Source organism: Dendrobium catenatum, unplaced genomic scaffold (genome assembly GCF_001605985.2).
Source record: "Dendrobium catenatum unplaced genomic scaffold, ASM160598v2 fragScaff_scaffold_1056, whole genome shotgun sequence".
Classification (NCBI taxonomy): Eukaryota; Viridiplantae; Streptophyta; class Magnoliopsida; order Asparagales; family Orchidaceae; genus Dendrobium; species Dendrobium catenatum.
The window spans coordinates 1,561,144-1,588,625 of record NW_021319518.1 but is presented as its reverse complement, the minus strand read 5'-3'; the positions used below and the strand labels follow the sequence as shown (position 1 = coordinate 1,588,625).

Genomic DNA, 27,482 nt, shown 5'->3' with positions numbered 1-27,482 from the left:
TTTCATCATCACACAGACTCTCTCTCTCTCTACCACTCCTGCTTGCTTCGGTCTCTCTCTTGTTATGTTATGTTAAAATGTATTACATGCTTTATTGTAAATTTTGCAAAGAGTATTGATAATTCACACTAGTAGACGAGTAAACCAACATTGGTCGACTCCTTCAATGTCGTAAAGAAAATGCAGCACTTGAAAAGCATCATCAATATCATAGAGGGAAGTCATCGATTGAAAGGTGATGGCATGGTCTATAGGGTTAGTCCTACCCCTATAGGACTCCAAGTGTGGCACCTGAACCTAGAAGGTAGCCAAGCCTCTACATCTCCCTTGAGAAAGCATTAGTGAGTTCATGTTAGCTATTCCAAAAAAAAAAAAAAAAAACTATTCTAAATCATCTAGCTAGTGGGTTGTACTATCACCACTCATTGGCAAGCGAGTGAATACAAGTATGGGGGTTGAGGGCAACGCTCAGTTGTCTAGCCTCCAATGATGAGCTACCGAGTTAGAAGATCCTCATGGGTGCTCTCCCTTTAAGCATGCCTGTGCAACCCCCGCCAAGGCAATCTAAAATCATCTTGGTCAGCCTCTCTCAATTTCTATCAGATCTCAACGAGTGTAATTAGGATTCTCCATGTTCACCAACAATTCAAGCTTACTCGATTTCATCGAGTAGGCTTATCTTCTTCGTCACTTGCATCAATCCAAGTTCACCTCATCTTATTAGAGGAGTTGGACCCATAGCTTTCAATGGCGCACGACGCGGCGCGGCGCACCATGGCGCATGTTCATGGTGAGGCGCATGTGTTTAAAATAGCGCCGCTTATTTGCGCCACATATGAGACATGGCGCATTGTGCACTGCAAAATTAGCGCCCAAATTGTTTTTAAATTTTCGAATACTTATGAATATTTTTTATATTTTAAAATATATCTATATCTTTTAAGATAAACGACTATTCATTGCCCTAATTTCACAAAAGATTTTCTGTTTGCTGCATCCGCCGAACACATCCCGCAGTCCCTAAGTTCGAGGATCGCTGATCATATCCCGAAGTCGAAATTTTCTGTTTTTCTATTTGCTTAGCAGTCGCTACTTTCCGCAAATCCAGCGAATCTGTCCCGAAGTTGAAAGTCGTTTGTTTTTCCGCCGAATCTCCCCTCCTCCTTCTTGTTCCAATAAAAAATCTTACAGCTGACTCTGATTCTGATTGCAACCTCGTCTGTTCCGCACAACTATTGTTGTTTTGCACGGCATTTCTTACAAGAATTTACAACTTAAAACAGTATGCGGCCTTAAGGTAATCCGGCTAACGTAAGCTGACGCTATGTCGTGGATACGCTCGGTACCCACTAGTTACTGCTCTTGTACCGCTTCGTATAGCTCGTACACTAGTACCATTCTCGTACAACTAGGTCCAGCTTCGGGTGCAACTAGGTACCACGCTCGGTATTGCTAAGTGATGCCTGATACCGACTCGGTACCGCTATGTAAATGCTCTGTACCGCTCAGTACATGGCTTCGGTACCACTAGTACATGCTTTGTACACTCGGTATAGACTCGGTACATTAGGTACACGCTGGGTACATGTCTCGGTATTGCTAAGTTACATGCATGATACGCTCGGTACTGCTATGTAAATATGCTCGGTTACCGCTCGGTACAGCTTGGTACAACTAGGTACACGCTCGTACCTCTTCCAAATTTCCATACACGAACTTCAAATTTCTCTTACAAATAATATTTTGTTCCGGGGGCGCTGCCCCTTGGACCCCCGGCAGCCCCCATTATTTTATTCTTGGACAATATGTTTCTTTATCTAATTTGTTTGCTTTTAGGTGAGTATAAAATGTCAGATTAGTTCATCTTTAAAAAAAGATCCAGCATGTAAATATGCCTATTACTAAACAAATTGAATCGACAACAACTGTGTGACATGCATTTTTTGTGGTAAAATAACAAAAGAGAGGAATTACACGCCACACAACAACACCTCGTTGGAGGTTTTTTTAGAATGCAAGCGCCTTGCTACTAACTGTCCGAGCATGTGAAGTTCTGAATTATGGACATCCCTGTTGAAAAAAAAAGACTTTTAAAGGAACAGTTAATGGCATATCAAATGATCACTTGCTGACGAAGAAGAAGATAGACTTTGATGTTTGATGACAGCATGATATTTTAGTTGCTAAACCATCCAAAATGTTGCGGACAAATAAATCTAACAATCTAGTCAAGGATCGACATCGTACACTCTATATTCAAAACATCACGGACCTAAAGGCCATAGATAGCTTTCCTTACACCAAATCCTGAAGATGTAGTAAAGCATAGAAAAGGTCAGTTTTAACAAAGAAATGGATGCAGCTAAAAAAAGAAATGAGGTGAAAGGGCTTTCAAGTGTTTCCAGTAGATGGATGTACGATGCCCTGGCGATCTCCATTCTAATGCTGTGAATTATGATAGTTTCCCTGCTATGGTGGAGCACTTGGGCAGGTTTGGAACCTGGAATGAAACCTCCTAGTTATCATGAGGTAAACGAGTTACTGTTTTGAAGAAAGAGGTTGGACATTACACATGAGCTATTGCGACGCCATTCAAGAAGATTGTGTTACGATATGGTTGTTCTCTAATGGGCAGATGGCATGGACATCAAGAAATAGGAAAAGCTTAATCATTTTCTTGTTAATTTGTCCAAGAGGTAGTTGCATTCATAGAATCAATAGATGCTAGTTTCTTTTTCCAAGAATGCTGTGAAAATGTTTGAACTTTTTGCCAAGTTTATCGAGGTTATTGGACACACATAATGTGATCCAAAGTAGTCACTGATGAATGTCATCGAAAAATGTTCTTGCAGGTTTGTTATAACTTTTATTCTAAGTATGTTTATTTCATGAAGAATTTGTGTACATCTTAACTTTTAAATTAAATGACATAACAGGAAAAATTATTGGATGGACAAATATCCTTCTCATTTATTTGGGACTCCTTGGCGCTCACTGTTTTGGATTTATTAATGAAGGACACAAAAAATCAAAAGCTAAGGCGATGCTTTGAGAAAGCGTGGCAGTACACATATTTAAATTCCAGCCTCGCTTACATTTGAGTTAATGAGAAGGTGCACAAATCAAAGAGTACTATGTTCAAAGCCCTCAAATGACTCACTTTGCAACACTTTCTTAACTTTTTACAACGTTTTCATCAACAACAACTTGGACTTGAAGAAAAATGTTTATTGTGAGAATTTATCTTGGGTCCTTATTGCGACAAGAGACTAAGCTAAATATCTCAACATTACAATCTTACAGCAAATCATTTTGGTAACACTATAGTGTATGCCTTAAAAATAGCTGCGTCCTTTATTAAAGTTCTTAGATGGTTGATGGAGAGAAGAAGCCCCCAATTGGCTTACTACATGAAGCAATTGATAGAGCAAAAGAGGCAATTGTTGCAAGCTTCAATAACAGTGATAAGTATGGATCAAATTTTTAAAATGATTATAGAAGATGGAAGTTGCAATTTACATCGGCCTTTACATTGCAGCGGGACATTATTTAAATCATAAATATTTCTAAACAATAACCCTAATTATTACCAAGGATAAGGAAATAGCTGATGCGTCTTTATCAAGTATTGGAAGATTATCTCAAGATTCAGTGAGAAGATAAAATCAATAATGAATTTAAGTTATACATATAGGGTGAAGGACTTTTTGGTATTTCTCCAGCTGTAAGACAAAGAACTACCCCGATCTCCAGATATCATTATTTACAAAAAATTTAAGACTGATTTGTTATATAATATTTGAAAAAAAAAATATATTCTTCCAGCTGATTTGGTGGTTGACGATTCTTTTATTATTATGATAGCTTATCTTTCATTTTTAATAATATTTCATATTCGTGCTTATTATTTTATATTTTTTTATATAACTTGCGCCATGTTCAAAATAGCGCGCGCCGCGCCATGCGCTATGCGCCATGACTCCAAATGGACCTTTGCGCCATGGTGCGCCATTCGCCGTTAACAGGTATGGTTGGACCCAAATCTAATCGTGAATGACACACAACCTTACTATAAGACAAATTCTATATAGGGTAGCCAATAACCTATGTGAGAATGGAGAGAAAGCAATATGCTTGAGAGAATCTATAACGAAATGCTTAGGGGACTAGCTCAAGCAAGTTAGATACTATTACTAGGAGTTGGAGAAAAATGCGCCATGGTGCGCCATTCGCCGTTAACAGGTATGGTTGGACCCAAATCTAATCGTGAATGACACACAACCTTACTATAAGACAAACTCTATATAGGGTAGCTAATAACCTATGTGAGAATGGAGAGAAAGCAATATGCTTGAGAGAATCTATAACGAAATGCTTAGGGGACTAGCTCAAGCAAGTTAGATACTATTACTAGGAGTTGGAGAAAAAAGTTTGGCAACATCATACAGCTCATCAGATATTTATAAACGGAGATAATGCATTGATCCAAATTCATAATGATGAATCTCCAAGCCACCCAAGATCATAATAATAATAGGATAGTAACTTATATCAGAGGAAGAATTGACCCCCACAATAAGCTGATTGGTCCCACCTTGTGGATTCACACCTACTCTCTAAAAGGATCATCATATTAAGACTCATCTTAGAATGCTAGACAGACACATAATTTTACTCAACAAACCCCATCAAATTACTGGTTCGAATAGCCCTGAGCCCTCGAGGTCATTCAACTTAACGAGAATCACTCACCTAAAATAGCTATTTACAGTCATAGCCACCCACCAACTGCCGATATCCCAATCCACCTACAAAAAACACGCACCTCAGAACTCTTGCACGCAACTTGCGAAAGTAATGCAATTCTCGATTAGTGACAAGTTTCACTCAAGGGCCTTTGCCCTTTATGCTGGGAGGTCTAAGTAGCACTATGAACTCGCCCGCACATTAAGAAAACTCACCTTACAAATCTCGAAGACTCACCGCAGACACTCATCCTCATCATACAAAAAATCAACCCATAGTAGAAAGCCACATCGGAGGTCAGAATCCACATGACAATCAATCCGCTAAACCACACGTCTGGGACAACTTGTAACAATATTATCAGATATTGAACTTTCTTTCTTTTTTTTTTCCCCCTAAGAATAGCCTTCCTATAGCTCTTTAAGCAAAAGAAATTAAGGATGATGAGGCACTTTGGCTAGCTTTTCGAGCCATAAACTATTCATAGTAACTTACAAATTCAAGAGTTCTTTCTCCTAATCTTCATACTCATTCAAATCCTATATAATTTTTCAGTTCTTAATCAAATTAACGGCGAATAAAACCACGCATCATTCAGAAACAAATTCAAATTCATGATTTATTGCTATGCCATATTGTTCTGAACGAGAAATGCAATATAGACTACTTCATAACACCTAAAAAACATGAAACATCTGAAAGCAGTAACAAATTATGATGTATTTAGCCATGCATAAATGGTCCCTATGAACATTTTTTATTGTCTTATAATTACAACAACCAGTGTGAATGCATTAACAAGAGCAGAACTGTGTTGGTAAGGAAGCACAATAAATAGTACAAGAATAAGGAAGCACAAGACTTTGTTGCTCAAGGATACCACCTGGATGCCTGAAGGATATACAAAATATTTCTCTAGGAAAATAAATTAAAAAATTACAGAATTCAGAACCTCTTTAGGCAATCAACTACATTCTAGGTTGCACTAAAATCCTGTAAGGATCTTTATCTCTAATTGTACTAGACTGAGTTCTTGAAACAATCACGAAGCGGAGTTGTCATTTATTCGAATTTAAACCATTCCCAGTTAGCATAAAATTTAGCTTCAGCATCAAAAGGCATAACCTCATCACTAAGTTGATTCATTTTTTGAGTTGTTGGAAGAACAGGTGTCCTCTGTCTATACCTCTTTGCCATCTCTTCCGCCTCAAAGAAAACTTTCTGGCAATGAAAATTTAGCACTCTTATCACTCCAACAAAACAAGAAAATTAAGCCTTTTAATGGTATCGGAGAAAAAAAATTAGATGGCTCTACATAATTTCATACAAAATGCATGGAGATGAGATTAATCAGCTTTACCTCCTTATCTGAAAGAAATAGACCAGGTCTGCTCTCAAGTTCAGCAATACTGTCAGTTATATTACATGATTGAACGGGTGAATTAGAAAGCAAGGTTCAGTAAGGAGTTAAGGGTTAAGTTTGTACAACGTTTCAATTACAACATTAATGCATCAAAAATTAGAACATGAAACATAAGAAATATGTAAGCAAGAATAACATGTTGTAGCTATGCATCTTATATTCATCTGAAACTTACCTTAAGGAAATCTTGTCAGGGAACATAGACTTAACAACAAGAACTTTGACCCTTTCACCAACTTCAAGCACATCGCTTACATAAGCTACACGGGCCCGACTTATATTTGAGATATGAAGTAAGCCGCTGAAAAGATAGATTTAAGAAAGTATTAATAACGTAGGTAAAGTGAAAGAGTATAGGTAATGTGAAAGAGTATAGGTAAAGTGAAAGAGTGGTTAAGAATGCACTGTAAATACATGGACAAAATTGTATATGTTTAACCATGATAGTCTCTTATATGCTAATTTATAAGCCCTCTTCTAAATCAATATAATACAAAAAATTCCTTCCTTTGAACATGTTATTAAAGCATGAAACCCTAGCAGCCCTTTTAATTGCTCCCACCAACTACATAAAGCCTAACTGCCTACTTCTCAATTACTCTACCTACAATCACCACCCCACCACGCTATCATGCATGTCAAATAAGTTCATGTTCTCAATCACGGTTCCTGTTCACTTGTTGTTGGGCTTGTTCACTTGTCAGCATCCTACCACACACAAGATGTTTATGCCTCTACCCAACTATCGCACATTGCATCCTATTGTACCCTACCAAATGTTTTATGATGTCATCATACTCGATTTTGTCAACTTAACAATCTATCAATGACAATCCAAATATGGTTGCTCACCCGTGGCATGCTACCGCCTGCTTGGTCATCTTGCGAGACAGCATCTTTGAAGAAACATATCTGATACAACAATCATGGTTCTCGCCCCACAATGCTTCACAAAGTTTAGTTCGCTGCACCTCTCTTTCACCCTTAATGATTTGCAATTGTTGAGGTGGCCTCTTCTCTATTCAATTTCTATCTTATATGATATCATGACCTCTCCATCTCTATATAATTTTAAACCCTCCACCGTCGAGGTCTCTATTAAATTCAATGATACCAATTACCATTTATGGTCGAGAGCTTTTTCAATTTATTACTGGTTCTCATGAAAAATCTATCATCTCGATAAATCTCTCTCAACTTATGATGATATGATCAACTTCTCCAAATAGCAAGCATTTGATTATACTATTTTTACTTGGCTATTGAAATGCCTCAAACCTTCTATTGCCTCCAAAGTCAATTTTGACGAGACCACTAAGGCAATGTGGACACAATACTTGTCTTCTAGGAAAATAATATCTCTAAGGTATATACTACATATTCTTGAATGTTTTTAATACTATAAAATGACTTGCTCATCCATAATTACAAGGTAAGAGGTGTCTAAGGGCATTATTCCATCAATTTTATTTTAAGGGTCATGGTTTGACCCTTAAAATTACAATTGATACCATGTTCTTTCCAATAGGAATTAGGAATTAATTTTTTGAGGGCCATTGGTTTTGCCCCAATCCAACCCTAGGATAGATCCCTAGGAATTCTCTAAGGTGACTTAGAGGTCACCTTAGGTGGCTTAGTTAGCCACCTTAGAGAGCTCCATTTGGGCTCAAATTCAATGCATTCAGACCTTAAGATTAGGTCATCTCATGGTACAAATTTCACTGAATTTGGTACTCATTTGGTCCACCGAGTACGAGCTTCAAAAATCCCTTCCTAGAATTAACCTAGAGCCTTAGATAATGCATTAGAAATTCATATTAAATATTAAAAATTCACTTAAGGGCTCTAATTAATCATGGTTTAACCGTTCATAGGAAAAAAAAATAAAATCTCAATCAGTTAACCCTTAATTTCACTATAAGTCCAATTTTAAGTTAAATCAGTAATTAATTCTAATAATTAATTAAAAATAGTTAAAAACCCCAATAAATTCTCAAACACTAGATAATCCCTTCATATATCATATTTTATCTTTGGGGGTAATTTCAAGGAGTTTAGAGTCTATTTGAGTTCAAACCATTAAAAAGATCAGACGCTTAATTAAAATAAATCACCAATCTTACAAAATTCCTAATTAATTCTAGAAAAATCTAATTTAATCAAATTCAAAGGCATCTAATTCAAACTAAAATCTAATATTTTCTAAAACTGTCAAAGTCATGAAAACTGAAGATTTTATTGATGGAATGAGTGAATTTTTCTTTTTTGCCCAAGCACAAATTCCATGGATATGGTCCTGGAATCTTGAATTTAATCAGGACTCCTTAAATATTAAATGCCTTATGCGCAATTTTTCTGTTCAATGGTGGTCCGCCATTATAGTTCATGATAAAAAAAAGCAAATTGATAAGGTAATCCAAAATAACATTATCAAAAATCAAAGTCAACTTCAAGTTGTAGAATTTTCTATAAAAAAACTACAAAAAATGTTTAAACAACATTATCCTCATGAATCCCCTGAGCAAATTAAAGTTCGTCTTCAAAAAGCTTATTGAGAGCAGATGACCCAATTATTTTCTAACGACGAAGAGATGACCTCTAAACGCTCTGATGATACAATCCCTGATACATGGGACCACCCGTCACTCGAAGCCGAAGATGCAGAACCAAGTCATCGTCCTGGAAAAGCTCCACTATCAGAAGAGACAGAAGACTTTTAATAAAAGAGCTTGACAGACAGCATAATGAAATCAATAATGTTGCCTTTCTGACGTGTTATATTCTCTAATATAGACGTGGGTCATTAATCACCCACTACCTGTTATCAGCCAACATAGTGGAGAATAAAAGTATGTAACTTTTATTTTAATAATTGTACTAAGTTTGCTTTAATAATTGTACTATTTCTTCTTCTCGAAGTTTTCTCTTAAACTTATGTCTATAAATAGTCTGTAAGTTGATAACCAATAATTAAATCAGAACAAGATAAATTATCTGCAAGAATAACGAATCTCCAATTAGAACATATTTTAGATCAACCTGATCTTGACGAACTCAATGAATCATAGAATAATGAATCACAAAAGAATGAGAATAATGAGAACAACACTTATTAATTTTTTACAAAAGGTCATTATCCTAAATGGTTGATCTCTATAACATTAGTAATCCAAAAATAATTAGTACTACCAAATCTTACTGCTTTAGTAGACAGCGGTGCAGACATGAATTGTGTCCAAGGACTAATTCCAACAAATTATTTTGAAAAAACTACTCAAAAACTAACTTCAACTAATGGAGATAGTATGCAAATCAAATATAAACTATCCGAAACAGTAGTATGCCAACAAGACTACTGTATTAAAACCTCATTTTTATTAGTAAAAAATCTATCTCAACATATTATACTATGAACCCCATTCCTATTTAGCATTATGCCAATAACTACTATATTAAAGGTATCGTATCTCATTGTTGTGATCCTCCTCTCAAATTTAAATTTATTATAGATCCTAAAGAAATCATATTAAATGAAATAAATAAATTCAAAGGAAAACAAGTACACATAAACTATTTAACTAAAGAAATTCAAATAACTGAACTAACTAGCCAGCTACAAAAATTTGAAAATCAAACAAAAAGTTTTTTGAACTAGAAAAACATATTAAGACTACCGTCTGTGGGGATAATCCTATTAGCTTCTGGAAAAGAAACACTCACTGTGTCAATCTTCCTTATATTGATGGATTTGACAAAAGTCAAATACCTACAAAATCTCGCCCCTCACAAATGAACAAAAAATATTTAGACTTTTGTCATAAAGAAATTACCGACCTTTTAGAAAAATAAATCATTAGAAAATATAGCTCCCCTTGGAGTTATACTGCATTTTATGTTATGAATGCAGTAGAAAAGAACGAGGAAAACCCCGTCCCGTAATAAACTATAAACCATTAAATAAAGTCTTAAAATGGATAAAATATCTCATTCCTAATAAACGAGATCTTCTTAATCGATCAGCACAAGCTAATCTATTTTCAAAATTTGACTTAAAATCTGGATATTGGCAAATTCAGATTAAAGAAGAAGATCGTTATAGGACTGCTTTTACAGTACCATTCGGGCAATACGAATGGAACGCAATACACTTTGGACTAAAAAATGTTTCATCTGAATTTCAAAAAATCATGAATGAAATTTTTAATCCATACGATAAATACATTATTTTTTATATCGATGATGTTTTGGTCTTTTCAAAACATATAGACGAACACTTTAAACATCTAAAAACCTTTATCTGGTTAGCTAGACAAAATGGTTTGGTCATATCAGAACCTAAAATAAAAATTTTTCAAACTGAAATCCGATTTTTAGGACATAATCTAAAAAATGATACTATAACTCCTATCCACAGGAGTATAGAGTTTGCAAATAAATTTCCTGATAAAATATTAGATAAAAAACAGTTTCAACGATTTCTTGGTGCTTTAAATTATGTATCTGATTTTTATCACAACCTTTACAAGGATGCTGCACCCTTGTTTAAGAGACTTCACAAAAACTCTCCCCCTTGGGATGACGAATGTACAAAAGCAATACAAATTATTAAACATCATGTTAAATATCTTCCTTATATTAATTTAGCAAATGCTGCTTATTTAAAAATTGATGAAACTGATACCTCCAACTTAGGGTATGGAGGTATACTTAAACAACAAAATCCTTTAACAAAAAAAGGAAGAATTAGTTTGTTTTACCTCAGGATTATGGAATCATACTCAAAGTAAATACGCTACTATTAAAAAGGAAATATTGGCTATTGTTAAATCTATTAGTAAATTCAAAGACGGTTTACTAAATACTACTTTTATTCTTCGCATCGACTGTTCTTCTGCAAAATTTATTTTACAGACAGATGTTAAAAATCTAGCATCAAAACAAATATTTGTTACCTGGCAAGCCCAACTAACAATTTTTTATTTTTCTATAGAATTTATTAAAGGTAAAGATAACTCTTTACCAGATTTTCTAACACGTGAATATCTTACAGGAACTACAACCTAATATGGACAATGAGAGGTGGCGCACCCCTAAAGGGCACTCTTCACCATCTATCCCCAATCGAGGATGAGAATGGCCAACTCTCCGCGGAAATCCTCGTGGCAGAGGACGTGGTCCAACGGGCCGCGGAAGAGGAGTTTACTCCTCCAAAAATGGTACCCTTAAAAACTTATCTATATGGGGCAGAAGAGCCCAATCAGCCAGAAAAAACTTCTAAAAAAATAAATTTAGAAAAGGCCCCACCAGTGGCCTAACAAACATCCGAAATGTTTGAACCCATGCTTAAGATGAGCGTTGAGCATATTTTACATCTAAATATTGAAAAAAAAGATACAACCTCCCCATGGCTTATCTTCAAAAAATATTTGAATACTAATCCATTTCTCCAAGACTCCACTTACGACTGAGAAACTTATGAAGTTATTCTCATTTATCTTTAATGTATCGAAGTTAAACATCTTTAAGACGACAAACGTAATATAACCTATAGCCGAGCTAACATTCTCAGCATAATTCATCCTAAAGATTGGGGGATCACCCCTTTTCAAATCCAAAAATTCGATATTTCATTACCTGATGGTAATATCAAAACTTGTTCTTTTAATTATTGGACCTACATTCAAGCTATGCACAAAACGTTTTATGTGCTAAATCCTACTCATTCTCATTCTTGGATGTTCATTCTTAATCCCGAAATATTAAGCAATCCTATACCCTCTTGATTTTATCAATGGTGGGAACACAAAATAACAATTATGCCTCTTTTACCACCTGAGCTGCAGGCCAGTTATAATATTTGGGTTGATTCATCTCCCCATCTTCAAGTCATGAAAACTGAAGATTTTATCGACGGAATGGGTGAATTTTTCTTTTTTGCCCAAGCACAAATTCCATGAATATGGTCCTGGAATCTTGAATTTAATCAGACTCCTTAAATATTAAATCCCTCATGAGCAATTTTTCTATTAAATGGTGGTCTGTCATTATAATTGATGATAAAAAGAAGCAAATTAATAAGGTAATCCAAAATAACCTTATCAAAAATCAAAGGCAACCTCCAGTTGCAGAATTTTCTTTGAAAAATTTACAAAAAATATTTAAACAACGTTATCCTCATGAATCCCCTGAGCAAATTAAAGTTCTTCTTCAAAAAACTTAGGAGCAGATGACCCAATTATTTCCTAATGACGAAGAGATGGCCTCTCAATGCTATGATGATACAATCCCTGACACATGAGACCACCCGTCGCTCAAAGCCGAAGATGTAGGACCAAGTCATCGTCTAGGAAAAGCTCTACTATCAGAAGAGACAGAAGACTTTTAATAAAGGAGCTTGACATGCAGCATAATGGAATCAATAATGTTTCTTTTCTGACGTGTTATATTCTCCAACATAAACGTGGGTCATTAGTCACCCACCAGCTGTTATTAGCCAATATAGAGTAGAATAAAGTATGTAATTTTTGCTTTAATAATTGTACTAAGTTTGCTTTAATAATTGTATCATTTCTTCTCCTCGAAGTTTTCTCTTAAACTTATGTCTATAAATAGTCTGTAAGTTGAGCCTGAAAGGACATCGCTTGTACTGAAAGCTTTGTTTGAAGTAATAAAATTTGTAAGTTTTCTTCATCTGTCTTTTATCTTGTTGTTTGAATTCTTTTATAATTAGTTCAAGATCAAGTTATTTTAAAGTTTCCACAATTTGGTATTAGAGCCAACCGTGAGTAATCTGCTCTGGTTGGTACGTTTGTATTTCTCCTGATACATGGGGGAGGCAGGGATCATCCTAGAACTTTCTTACTAATTTTAAGAGATATCCACGCATGGCCATGCTTTCTGCTGTATTTTGACCGTACATTATTAAAACTGCATTTTAGAGGGAGTTTGTCTTTGATAATAATATTTGCCTAAGAATTTTTTAGGATGTTTTAATTTATTTAATGTTAATGGTATATTTGAATTAAGATTCAAATTTGAAGATTTAAATTGGTTTTCCAATTTATAAATGTCATATTCGATTGAAGAAGCTTTTGTTTGCTCTTCTTCTGGATCAGAAAAAGATACTACTTCATCTAAGATAGTTATTTTTTGTAATTTAATTTGTTTTATAACTTCTGAGATGTTAAGATCTTCATCCAATTTATCTTTAATTGGAGGAAGCTTTTTGGCTTGGTTTTGTTATAACCAGCTTATTGATAGTATTTGAAGGTTCTATTGTTGATTGCTCTAATTTAGCTTTAATTAGATCTAATTTTTTATCAAAAATTTCTAATTAGGAAGTTATAGTTTGCAAGGTGCTATTAGCAAAGTGGAGCTGTTTAACTAATATGGCCAATTCTTTAATGGCCTGTGGGTCTGATGGAATATTTCCAAAGGGTACCATTGCAATGTCAAGTTTTGACGATTGTCCTTTAATCATTCTAATATTAGAAGTTATTTTATTAACAAACCAATAAGCAAATGGAATTGTAGCTCTTCCATTTTTATTAAGATTTTCTAGATCTAAGAAATACTGATCTGAGAATTTTATACGTTCTTCTTCTGAGAATATTTTTCTATACCAATTGCGAAATAGATTGAATTTTTGTAACATATAATGACGGATGACCGCCTCTCTTAGCGCTGTATTTTGACCTTATATTATTAAACTGTTTCTAGTTGCTTCTTCGATTTATCAGTTGAAATACACTCTTACCAACAGCTTTATCAAATGGCTTCTCCTTCTTCATCCATACTTCAAAAGGGCAAAATACCCTCTTTTCACAACATCAAAAATGAAGAATTAATTGAATATCCCCTTAACGAAGAGGATTTAAATAATTGGCCTCTACCAAAGGTAGATAAAAATCTAATCTTGTTGGCATACAATGCCCAATTGAATTTAAGCCAACTGATTTAATATTTTAAAATAACTTGATCTTGAACTAATTATAGAAGAATTCAAACAGCAAGACAAAAGACGGATGAAGAAAACTTACAAATTTTATTATTTCAAACAAAGCTTTCAGTACAAACAATGCCCTTTCAAGCTCAACTTACAGACTATTTATAGATATAAGTTTAAGAGAAAACTTCGAGAAGAAGAAATAGTACAATTATTAAAACAAACTTAGTACAATTATTAAAACAAAAGTTACATACTTTTATTCTCTACTATATTGGCTGATAACAGCTGGTGGGTGACTAATGACCCACGTCTATGTTGGAGAATATAACACGTCACAACATTATTGATTCTATTATGCTACCTATCAAGCTCCTTTATTAAAAATCTTCTCTCTTCTGATAGTGGAGCTTTTCCAGGACGATGACTTGGTCCTACATCTTCGACTTTGAGCGATGGGTGGTCCCATGTGTCATGGATTGTATCATCAGAGCGTTGAGAGGCCATCTCTTCGTCATCAGGAAATAATTGGGTCATATGCTCCAAATAAGCTTCTTGAAGACAAATTTTAATTTGCTCAGGGGATTCATGAGGATAACGTTGTTTAAACATTTTTTATAGATTTTTTAAAGAAAATTCTGCAACTGGAGGTTGTCTTTGATTTTTAATAAGGTTATTTTGGATTACCTTATCAATTTGCTTCTTTTTATCATCAACTATAATGACGGACCACCATTTAACAGAAAAATTGCGCATGAGGGATTTAATATTTAAGGATTCTTAATTAAATTCAAGATTCCAGGACCATATCCATGGAATTTGTATTTGGGCAAAAAAAAATTCACCCATTCTATTGATAAAATCTTCAATTTTTATGACTTGAACATGGGAAGATGAATCAACCCAAATATTATAACTGCTCTGCTGCTCAGATGGTAAAAGAGGAATAATTGCTCCTTTATGTTCCCATCATTGATAAAATCAAGAGGGTATAGGATTGTTTAATATTTTGGGATTAAGAATGAACATCCAAGAATGAGAATGAGTAGAATTTAGCACATAAAATACTTTGTGCAAAGCTTGAATATAGGTCCAATAATTAAAAGAAAAATTTTTGATATACAATCAGGTAATAGAATATCAATTTTTTGAATTTGAAAATGGGTGATCCCCCAATCTTTAGGACAAATTATGCTGAGAATGTTAGCTCGGCTATAGATTATATTACCTTTGTCGTCGTAATAATGTTTAACTTCGATACATTGAAGATAAACGAGAATAGCTTCATAAGTTTCTCGGTCATAAGTGGATTCTTGGAAAAATAGATTAGTATTCAAATATTTTTTTGAAGATAAGCCATGGGGAGGTTATATCTTTATCTTCAATATTTATGTGTAAAATATGCTCAACGCTCATCTTGAGCATGGGTTCAAACATTTCGGATGTTTGTTGGGCCACTGGTGGGGCCTTTTCTGAATTGATTTTTTCAGAAGTTTTTTCCGATTGATTGGGCTCTTCTACCCCATATAGATAAATTTTTAAGGGTACCAATTTTGGAGGAGTAAACTCTTTTCTTCTGTGGCCCGTTGAACCACGTCCACTGCCACGGGGATTTCCGCGGAGAGTTGGCCATCCTCGTCCTCGATTGGGGACGGATGGTGAAGAGCGCTCTTTAGGAATGCCCCACCCCTCATTGTCCATGTTAGGTTGTAGTTCCTGTAAGATATTCACGTGTTAGAAAATCTGGTAAAGAGTTATCTTAACCTTTAAAAAATTCTATAGAAAAACAAAAAATTGCTAGTTGGGCTTGCCAGGTAGCAAATATTTGTTTTGATGCTAGATTTTTAACATCTTTCTGTAAAATAAATTTTGCAGAAGAACAGTTGATGCGAAGAATAAAGGTAGTATTTAGTAAATCGTCTTGGAATTTACTGATAGATTTAATAATACCCAACATTTCCTATTTAATAGTAGCGTAATTAGTTTGAGTAAGATTCCATAATCCTGAGGTAAAACAAACTAATTCTTCCTTTTTTGTTGAATGATTTTGTTGTTTAAGTATACCTCCATACCCTAAGTTGGAGGCATCAGTTTCAACAATTTTTAAATAAGCAGGATTTGCTAAATTAATACAAGGAATATTTTTAACATGACGTTTAATAACTTGAACTGCTTTGTACATTCGTCATCCCAAAGGGGAGAATTTTTGCGAAGTCTCTTAAACTAGGGTGCAGCATCCTTGTAAAGGTTGTGATAAAAATCAGATACATAATTTAAAGCACCAGGAAATCGTTGAAGCTGTTTTTTATCTAATATTTTATCAGGAAATTTATTTGCAAACTTTATATTCCGGTGGATAGGAGTTATAGTATCATTTTTTATATTATGACCCAAAAATCATATTTCAGTTTGAAAAATTTTTATTTTAGGTTCCGATATGACCAAACCATTTTGTCTAGCTAACCAGATAAAGGTTTTTAAATGTTTAGAGTGCTCGTCTATATGTTTTGATAAGACCAAAACATCATCAATATAAAAAATAATGTATTTATCGTATGGATTAAAAATTTCATTCATGATTTTTTGAAATTTAGATGAAGCATTTTTTAGTCCAAAGGGTATTACGTTCCATTCGTATTGCCCGAATGGTACTGTAAAAGCAGTCTTATAACGATCTTCTTCTTTAATCTGAATTTGCCAATATCCAGATTTTAAGTCAAATTTTGAAAATAGATTAGCTTGTGCTAATTGATTAAGAAGATCTCATTTATTAGGAATGAGATATTTTATCCATTTTAAGACTTTATTTAAGGGTTTATAGTTTATTACGAGACGATGTTTTCCTCGTTCTTTTTCTACTGCATTAATAACATAAAATGCAGTACAACTCCAAGGGGAGCTAGATTTTCTAATGATTTATTTTTCTAAAAGGTCGGTAATTTCTTTATGACAAAAGTCTGGTATTTGACTTTCGTCAAATCCATCAATATAAGGAAGACTGACACAGTGAGTCTTTCTTTTCAGAAGCTAATAGGATTATCCCCACAGACGGTAGTCTTAATATGTTTTTCTAGTTCAAAATTTTTTGTTTAATTTCAAATTTTTACAGCTGGCTAGTTAGTTCAGCTATTTGAATTTCTTTAGTTAAATAGTTTATGTGTAATTGTTTTCCTTTGAATTTATTCATTTCATTTAGTATGATTTCTTTAGGATCTATAATAAATTTAAATTTGAGAGGAGGATCGCAACAATGAGATACGATACCTTCAATATTAGTAGTTATTAGCATAATGCTAAATAGGAATGGGGTTCCTAGTATAATATGTTGAGATAGATTTTTTATTAATAAAAATGGGGTTTTAATATAGTAGGTTTATTAGCATACTACTGCTTCGGATAGTTTATATCTGATTTACATACTATCTCCACTAGCTGAAGTTAGTTTTTGAGTAGTTTTTTCAAAAATATTTTGATGGAATAAGTCCTTGGACACAATTCATGTCTGCACCGCTGTCTACTAAAGCAGTAAGATTTGGCAGTACTAATAATTTTTGGATTACTAATGTTATAGAGATAAACCATTTATGGATAATGGCCTTTTATAAAGAATTAATAAGAGTGTTATTCTCATTATTCTCATTCTTTTGTGATTCATTATTCTGTGATTCATTAAGTTCGTCAATACCATGTTGATCTAAAATCTGTTCTGATTGGAGATTCGGTATTCTTACAGATAATTTGTCTTGTTTTGATTTAATTAATTGAACTTCCTTTTTTAAGTTTTTTAATTCAATTTTTAAATCAGTCAGAGTAGCTGGAGATGGATTCGTTTCTTGTTCTTTTATTTTAAATCAATCAAAAACTTTCTTCATAGAATAATTAGAAAATTTTTGAATTTTTGGAAGGGAGTCTTCCGAGTTACCTAATAATTTAATTTTTTGATCTTTGGTTTTTGGATCTTGGATTGTAGTTAATATTTGAATAAGTTGATTTTTTATTCATCAGCAAGAACAAATAATCCTGATTTTTCAACTATAGATTTGTAGAAATCACTACTAGAACAATTATTACAATAAGATGAGGAATCTGAATCAGAGTCGTCTATCTCGTTGTCTATTTCAAAATTAGATTCAGATTCTTCTGAATTTAGAAGAATTTTCTTTCATAGGACATTTATTTGAATAATGTCCTATTTTACCACATTTAAAACATTTGATCGTTTTTTCAACTTTTTTTTTTTATTTCGGAAAATGTTTTTCTTTGTATGGCCTTTTTGAGAATTTTTTATATTTAGGTTAAGATATCATTTTATCTCTTTTATTATGGCGTTTTTAACTAAATTTCTTTCCCTTTTTTTTAAAGGTCCGGGATATGCAAATTGCTCACAGAAGGCACCTAATTGCTTTCTGCCTGATATGCGTTCTCGTTTTAATTGTTGATTCATTCTTATGTCATTACATAAAGTAATTCCTACTTTAATACATTCACTTATTATACGTCCATACGTATAATTTTCAAAAATTAATTTCTCATTGGCATTTCTTAATTTTTCTTTGACCTTTGTAGCAAACGTGGCTGGGAGTCCTAAGAATTTTTTCTTTACAGTAGTTTGAACTGGCGTCTGAAAGGTTCATAACTCTGGTTATAAAGACGTCTTTATACTAGCGAAAATGTGATAAAGAAGGATATTTTAATTTTTGTAATAGAGATCGCATTTGTTCTCTATTATCAATCATATATCCTAAGAAATGTTCTAAGATATTATGTATAAATGTATAAATAGCTTCATTATTAGTCTTGTCAGGATCTAACAAGTTTTTATCACTTTGCAAATCATTTTTCTCTACTTGGCTAAGATAATTATCCCACCATCCTTTAAGGATTCCAGTAAAACTGTTAACTATGATTTGAATAACTTCCCAAGGTTTATTACCCTTACTTTGAGCTACTGTTGTATAGATTAACATTTGATGAACAGTTTTATGGAATTGGTAGTCGGATAGACCATCAAAATTGCATTCATATAACTGTCGTGGATCATAGGAGATTTGTTATAAATCTTCTTCATATAAGTGATCAGAGGGAGTTGATCTTTGATAATAATATTTGCCTACGGATTTTTTAGGATGTTTTAACTTATTTAATGTTAATGGTATATTTGGATTAAGATTCAAATTTGAATATTTAAATTGGTTTTCCAATTTATCAATGTTATATTCGCTTGAAGAAGCTTCTGTTTGCTCTTCTTCTGGATTAGAAAAAGATACTTCTTCATCTAAGATAATTATTTTTTGTGATTTAATTTGTTTTATAACTTCTGAGATGTTAAGATTTTCATCCAATTTAACTTTAATTGGAGGAGGAAGCTTTAAGGCTGGTTTTGTTATAACCAGTTTATTGATAGTATTTAAAGGTTCTATTATTGATTGCTCTAATTTAGCTTTTATTATATCTAATTTTTTATCAAAAATTTATAAATAGGAAGCTATAATTTGCAAAGTGCTATTAGCAAAGTTGAGCTGTTTAACTAATATGGTCAATTCTTTAATGGCCTGTGGGTCTGATGGAAAATTTCCAAAGGGTACCATTGCAATGTCAAGTTTTGACGATTGTCCTTTAATCATTCTAATATTAGAAGTTATTTTATTAACAATCAAATAAGCAAATGGAATTTTGTAGTTCTTCCATTTTTATTTAGATTTTCTAGATCTAAGAAATATTGATCTGAGAATTTTATACGTTCTTCTAAGAATATTTTTCTATACCAATTGCGAAATGGTTCGAATTTTTGTAACATATAATGACGGATGACCGTCTCTCTTAGCACTGTATTTTGACCGTACATTATTAAAACTGCATTTCTGAGAGAGTTGGGGATTTAAATTCTTGATTATCCCTAACTGGATGTAATATTCTATTTCGATTTAATATTAATCCTGGACTAGAATATATTTCAGATTCATCAGATTTAGAAGTTTGGATCTCTTCCCCTGATGTCGAGGGAATAAAGATTCTTGGAAGATTAATATATCTTCGGGGATTAAAGCGTACTTCTACATCGCCATTGGATGTTTGAATTATTTGATCAATATCTTGATTTATGACTGGTTGAGGTGTAATTACTTGATATTATAATCTAGAACTAATTATAGAAGAATTCAAACAGCAAGAAAAAAGACAGATGAATTTTATTTACCTCAATTAGCTCATGCAGGACAATAAAGGGGGCTAAATAAATAATAAATGTAATTGCAATAGGTGCTTCAGCTGCTCAGCCCCCGAATAAAAAGAACGTGGCCAAGTGTGTTTACTTCTTTTCTTGCACATATAACTGCTTGGAATGTATTTTTATTTATTAAATGTTTAGGATAACCTTGCAGGAGAGTAGATTTTTTATTTTCATATATGTAATTTGTTTGAGCACTAAGTTGTGAAAATGCACATTTGAGTTGGGATAAACGGATCCAAAGGTTGGATTCCAAAAAGGAAAAATACAACTTTGGGGGATAGTCCTTTCCTATTTGGAAGTCCAAATTTGGATCAATCTTCATACCCAAAGTGGAAAAGTTAACCTTCCCCCTTGAGGGAAGAGTTCTTTTTTTCATTTGGGTAGTTAGCTATGAAGAATCCAAGGAGCCTGGAGGAGAGAAGACTAAAGAATTGAAGACGAAGAGTATCCCACTCAATATCACTTGCGTCCGTATAAGGATTAGAATCCGGGTTATTATCAGTGGTGTCTGGCCACTTTACTCTCTACAGACCCTAAGTTGTAATAAGCAAGGCAGTTTTCCTATGAATATTTATTAATTAGTTTGATTATATTTGACGTGATGACTTGATTGCGTGTAGAATTGTCTGCTTTTCTTAGTTTTTTTACGTTTGTGTGCTGTTTTTTGTTTTAGTATACATGGGTCTCCTGAGGGTGTGAATGATTTTCTACTCATAATCAAAAAATTAAAATTTTAAGAGTTAAATAACATAGAAAGATAATGAATCTAGAGTATAAATCGGGGATCGGCCCCAGGGACGCATACATATTAATGCACTCCTCTTTCCTTATTTTAGACCCTTCCCCGCCTGTGGGTAGAGTCCGGATAATCTGACCTATGAGTATTAAGTGTATGACCTGGGGAAGCCTACTCTTCTAAAAAACTATTTTAAAGCCTTTTTCAAAAAAAAAAATCAAGCATTTCTAATTTGAGTATTTTGACCAGCATGCATTGTATTAGAAAATATTTAAAGGAGTTTAAATTTTAATTGTCTGTCCTTAGCATTTTCTCACGCAACGTAAGTCAATGAGCCACTTAGGACAATCTCTAGATGTCGGCCCCAGCCTCCAAAACTTAAATAAAAATCTCCCTACCACTCTTTCATAAAATGATCGAACTCATGTATTTAAAATCGACTAGGTGGTTAGCTGGCTCCCCAATCCACGTCGAGGTAAGTCCAAGTTCTGCATTGCATTAGTTAGGTTCGGAATACTGTGGTCCGGCGTCCAAATTTAGATTTAGGATCCATGACGGATTTTGAATCATAAAACCCCAACCTCCAGGAATATAATCCTAAATTTCTAATAAAATATTCAACTCTAATACTTCTGGATGGTTCTAGAATCTCAAAGTGCCCCCTACTCTTCTTCCCTTGACTCCGCTAATAAGTGTTCAATCTTAATCCATTCTCACTTGAAATTCTAAAATTCAACTCCCTTTGATATCACTCCTAGATAATCTTAAACAAAATTTCTTCATTATTTTAATCGAGAATATTCGTAGGAAATCTCGATTTCCTATGATGTAATTAACTACGAGTGCTTGCACTCGTAGGAGATTTATAACCCGCATCAATTTTTCAAAATTCAATTAGATTTCTTTGGAAACTTAAATCATTAACGATCGTTGTCGTCATATTTAAAGAATTAACAACGAATAATATTTTCTCCCTTTGGGAAGATATATACTTTATTGGTAAAGCCTTGAATATGAACTTAACGATTATCCTCCTTGATTATCATAGCTAGATTTTGGGATGAACTTTATTTTGACCCTCCGGGTCATACGAAGTTTTCTCTTAGATCCAGTTACGATATTGAGGATGGAATTTACAATTTTAAATAAAAACCCCATTCTGAAATTTTATTTTCACCTGCTGAGGTGATATACCTTTACTGATGGGTCTTTCGATTTCAGAATTAAAATTCAACATCAATTTTCAATCCCCTAGAGAAAACTAAAATTTTTCAAATCCCAGTTTTCAAAACTTCCACCAACAAGCATGTTTGAAGAAACCTATCTGAGACAACAATCATGGTTCTCACCCCACAATGCTTCACAAAGCTTAGTTTGCTGCACCTCTCTTTCACCCTTAATGATTTGCAATTGTTGAGTAGGCCTCTTCTATATTCAATTTCTCTTATATGATATCATGACCTCTCAATCTCTATATAATTTTAAACCCTCCACAATCGAGGTTTCCATTAAATTCAATGATACCAATTACAATTTATGGTCAAGGGTTTTTTCAATTTTACTATTGGTTCTCATGAAAAACCTCTCATCTCGATATATCTCTTTCAACTTATGATGATCTGATCAACTTCTCCAAATAGCTAGCATTTGATTATAATATTTTTACTTGGCTATTGAAATGCCTCGAACCTTCTATTGCTTGCAAAGTCAAATTTCACGAGACCGCTAAGGTAATGTGGACACAATACTTGCCATCTAGGAAAATAATATCTTTAAGGCATATACTACATATTCTAGAATGTTTTTCTTACTACAAAATGACTTGCTCATCCATAATTACAATAGCACCCTATAGGGTAAGAGGATATGTTATTTCACAATATACTATTCACTATGGATCCTAAGGTCTATAACAACAACAACATCAAGCCTTTGTCCCACTACGTGGGGTCGGCTACATGAATCCTTTTTCACCATTGTGTCCGGTTAAAAGTCAAATTCTCATTTAAATCTAATAAACAAAGATCATTTCTAATATTTTCTAACCAAGTCTTTTTAGGTCTACCTCTACTTTTTTTAACATAAGTCAAATCTAATACCTCAACTTTCCTAACCGGGTCATCGGAAGGCCTCCGTTTAATGTGACCAAACCATCTAAGGCGACTCTCTCTAATCTTATCTACCACTCGAGCTACTCCAACCTTATCACATATGCTCATTTCGTTTCATATCTTTAAGGGTCAAGCCACTCATCCACCTAGGCATCCTCATCTCTGCAACACTTAACTTAGTATTATGCTTCTCTTTTAATGGCCAACATTCGGCACCATAAAGCATTGCAGGTCTTACCACCATCTTATAGAATTTTCACTTAAGTTTGAGGGAGACTTTTCTATCGCACAATAAGCTCGATGCATTCCTCCACTTTAACCATCCAACTTGAATTCTGCTGATAATATCCCCATTAATTTCACCATCACTCTGAACAATAGATCCAAGATATATAAAACGTGTACTCTTATTAATGACTTGATCGCCCAAAGTCACAATCCCCTCACTAGGTCTATTGCTAGTGAGTAAGACCATTTGCATAATTAGTAAACTTAGCACTACTCCCTAATTATTATTTCACCAAGCTATTGTCTGCTTCTCCACCATCTTTTGATCATACTATTATTGCTAGTGGGCAATGCAGTAGCCGTAGAAGTACATATTTTATTGGTATTGGATGTGATGAGGGAACGAGATTACTTTTCTCCCCACTCACTTGTAGTCATTCAAATAATTTTTTGGAGCAATATTGAGCTTAAATTTAGCTATCCTCCTAATGCTCAACTTGGCTCAAGATTTTACATTTCTTTTAGTTTTACTTTCACTACAACTATATTAGGGTATGGCATGCCCTCCTAGAAAGAGAATGGTCACTTCATTCAAAATTCTCACACCATCAAAAAAGTCTCTTATGATGTTTCCCCTACCAATTCGATCATAGTAGCCTCTTTAGGAATGTCCTGGATTTTTGGGTTTCGTTACGTTTTTCCTATGAATAGATAACTGCAAATTTTTTTAATCTCTCCATGTCTTCTTTTCCTCCCATATTTATAACTGATGGGTCCTCTCCTACCTCTCAAAAAGACATTCTTGCTTGTGTCTGCAGGTCATAAAAACCATGAAATCCAATTAGTTGCCTCCAATTCTACATCAAAAGCTTGGGCCAATAACCATAAACATATTAAACCTCTACTTTCTTGAGTGAGCCTTTGTAAGTTGTGTTCCACAATCAACATTTTATCAAAAATTTTCCAAGAGTACGACTGGTACATAAGTTCTAGTTTAGATTTATTAGAGTTAATTATATTAAGCAATTAGGTAAAATAATTTCCTTTTGTTTTTTTAGTATTATAAAGACCTTTTAAATGTAAAGTAGTAAAAAAAAAAAACTTTTGTTTGCATTAACATTTTCTTGCATAGTGCATGCCGCTCCAAGGAAACCTCATCCAGATCTTGTTTAATTACATTTTAAAGCTCTAAAAGGCCATGAGGCTAGGTCCAAAAATTGGAAAATGATCCTAAGCCTCTTAAAATTCTATGCACAATCTAAAATTGCAAATCACTTACCTGAATACATTAATTATGTATATGATACCATGAAAATGAATAGTAACGAACTAATCAAATTGTTCTTAATCTTAGACAAGTGTAGACCCCTGCCACTCAAACTAAACGCAAAAATGAAAAAATGGCGAATCTAGCAGTACGCGGGTTGGTGCGACGCACTACTTAAAGGGCCAAATGACCCCCGAATATCAAACAGATAACGACATTGTGATCAAAACATCAAATTCTACTGGGTCGAGGCCCCTCGCAATCGAATCAGATGAGATCGGTCGAAAGGGACGACCGACACTCGAAATTAAAGCGCGAGACTAATCAAACGATGTCCGATCGCAAAACTGACTTCGTTGTTGCGTCCGGAACGTCGCCAACATTCAAAATATACATTTCACTTAATCAATTTGGATCATCCGAATTGGTAGCATGTATCTCGAGGCAGTCCCAATGTAATGCGAAGACGAGCATATCGAGGAAATTAGCCTCTATGGTGACGACATAATGTCCGATCATGAAACGGATTGCGCTACTGTGTCTGGAACGTCATCAATATTAAAAATATGTATATTATAAATTTAATTGAGATCAATCGGAATGGTGGCATGCAAATCAAGGCAATGCTAATGCGATGCAAATGCATGCATTTTGAGGGAAATTAGCCTCGACAGTGACGAAATGACGTCCGATTGCGAAATGGACTATGTCGTTGCGACCGAAACATCATCAATTGCCTAAATGCACTATCAATTTGTTCAATTACGATTATGTGATGGAATCGACGCATAATATAAGGTAATGCACACAAAACAAGATAGTGGGAAATTAAAAAAATGCACAAGAATCGAGTTTTTTTTTTTTTGACAATTATTACGCCCCCCTTGTAGACCTAAAAAGACTTGATTAGAAAATATAAGAAATGATCTTTCTTTATTAGATTTAAATGAAAATTTGACTTTTAACCGGACACAATGGCGAAAAAAGGATTCATGTAGCCGACCCCACGTAGTGGGATAAAGGCTTGTTGTTGCTGTTGTTGTTGTATTACGCCCCCACTATTCTGATTTATTATGATTTTAAAAATAATGTTTTATTACTAATTATTATTATTATTAAATCTAATAAAATCCAAAGTAAAAAAAATTCAAAAATTAATGTCATTACCTCGTATGTGTCAAAGGCTCTACATGAATCCTCTGCTAAATCCCGAAAAAGCCATGAAATCTGTCGATTGCCTCAGTTGGAAGACCAGCCTCTTTGCTAAAATGAATAGGAACAAGGACTTTGATTTTTCTGTTACATTAGCATACGAAAAATCACCCCAAAACCTCCTCCAAGCCTAATTCTCTTCCTACGTATCAAGCCGAATCCCTTACCTCCACGTACCGTCGAAACCTCCAGAGCTTCCTTCCTTGTTTTGTTCTTTCTGTTGTCTTCTATGGTTGAACTCCAACCTTACAACAAACTAATTCCGACAAGGCGAGGTCCGTCCGTCTCTAGCACTCAGTTCGTCCAAGTTGCACACCTCACGCCTTCTTCTCTCTATATTCATTGGTATTTTCAAACCGACCCCCAACCAACCCTTTTATCTTAGATCATTGCCGCAAGCTTCCAAAACTATAGTCAAAAGCTCCCGCGAGCTACAGTTCCATCCACAGCATTCCTTCATGTAGATCTTCATTTGTTTTTTTTTATTTGAATTCCTGTCATTGCCACACTAAAATCCAGAGGACTCAACATAAAGGGTACAGTAAGATTCTTTGTACTTTTTTTATTTATTATTCAAATAGTTCATAAAGTGGAGGCGGCTAGCTCTATAGATACTTGTATATATATATATATATATATGGAAATTTAAACAAAAAAAATGTTTGCATAGAATTCAAATCTCATGCCGGCATTTGTGGACTATATTTTATGCATTTTGTTAAACACTTTTGACGTTTATTATTATAGTTATCATTCCATTTTTTTTTTCTTTGTTGGCTTCTCTATTTGTATGTCTCAATTTTTTTTTGTGATAAAAGGTATACAAACTTTTGAGCTCTAAAAAAAACAGAGAATTTCAAAAAAAAAAAGAGTTCCAAAGAGAAAAAAGAGAGGAAGAGAGATTTTTGTCTTCACCGCCAACACTGATCCTTGCAAAGGTATAAAATTTTCTAACTCAAAATCCCACCCTCGACGCTTGCAACGAGCCGGCAAACCCCCTACGCGCTCACGTAGCATAGTAGGGAGGGAAACTGGTGCGACGCTTGCAACGAGGCAGGTAATACCCGGAGCGCTCATGTGGCGTGATGGGGATAAAAATATTTACACTTATGGGGAAACAACTGTGCTCTTTTCAACAAGTGTCCAATACCCCTAAGTGCTCATGTAGCAACTTAGGGATTGAAGAAAATGCAGCTACGATGTCCCCGACATCTACCTGAAGCACCCATGTGGTGTAGAGGGGAAGGCTAACCTCCCAAAATTTTCCCTAAACGGAGGAGACGCCGGGAGGCTACCAAAATTTATACTGATGGGAGCTTGTACTTGGACTTTTGAGCAGAAAGCAAGTGACTAATAATAAATTTTTGGACCTAAAATAAAATGAAATTTAAGTGAACAATGACTTGAATATGACTCAAGGAACTTGACATTGAACAATGAAGTGAACTCAAAATTAAATTTGAACTTATAAACTTGAAGATGGAATAGGATGTGAAACAAAATATAACAAGATTCAGACTTGAGTTCGGACAGCAGGGAACTCGAACTCAAATGTGGACTATGGATAAAATTTATAAATTTAACT

General features: G+C 34.1%; 1 protein-coding gene across 1 annotated transcript in view; it reads right to left on the bottom strand.

The window, feature by feature from the left end:
* Nucleotides 1–5,442: 5,442 nt before the first annotated feature.
* The window catches only part of LOC110096091, a 55,094-nt gene continuing 33,054 nt past the window's right edge, over nucleotides 5,443–27,482 (bottom strand). The window contains exons 6-8 of the mRNA XM_020821861.2: nucleotides 6,345–6,470; nucleotides 6,107–6,155; nucleotides 5,443–5,967 (exon numbers count right to left, since the gene is read on the bottom strand). Of these exons, the coding sequence (XP_020677520.2) occupies nucleotides 5,809–5,967; nucleotides 6,107–6,155; nucleotides 6,345–6,470 (334 nt within the window). The 3' untranslated portion in view covers nucleotides 5,443–5,808. The remainder of the gene's footprint in view (nucleotides 5,968–6,106; nucleotides 6,156–6,344; nucleotides 6,471–27,482) is intronic.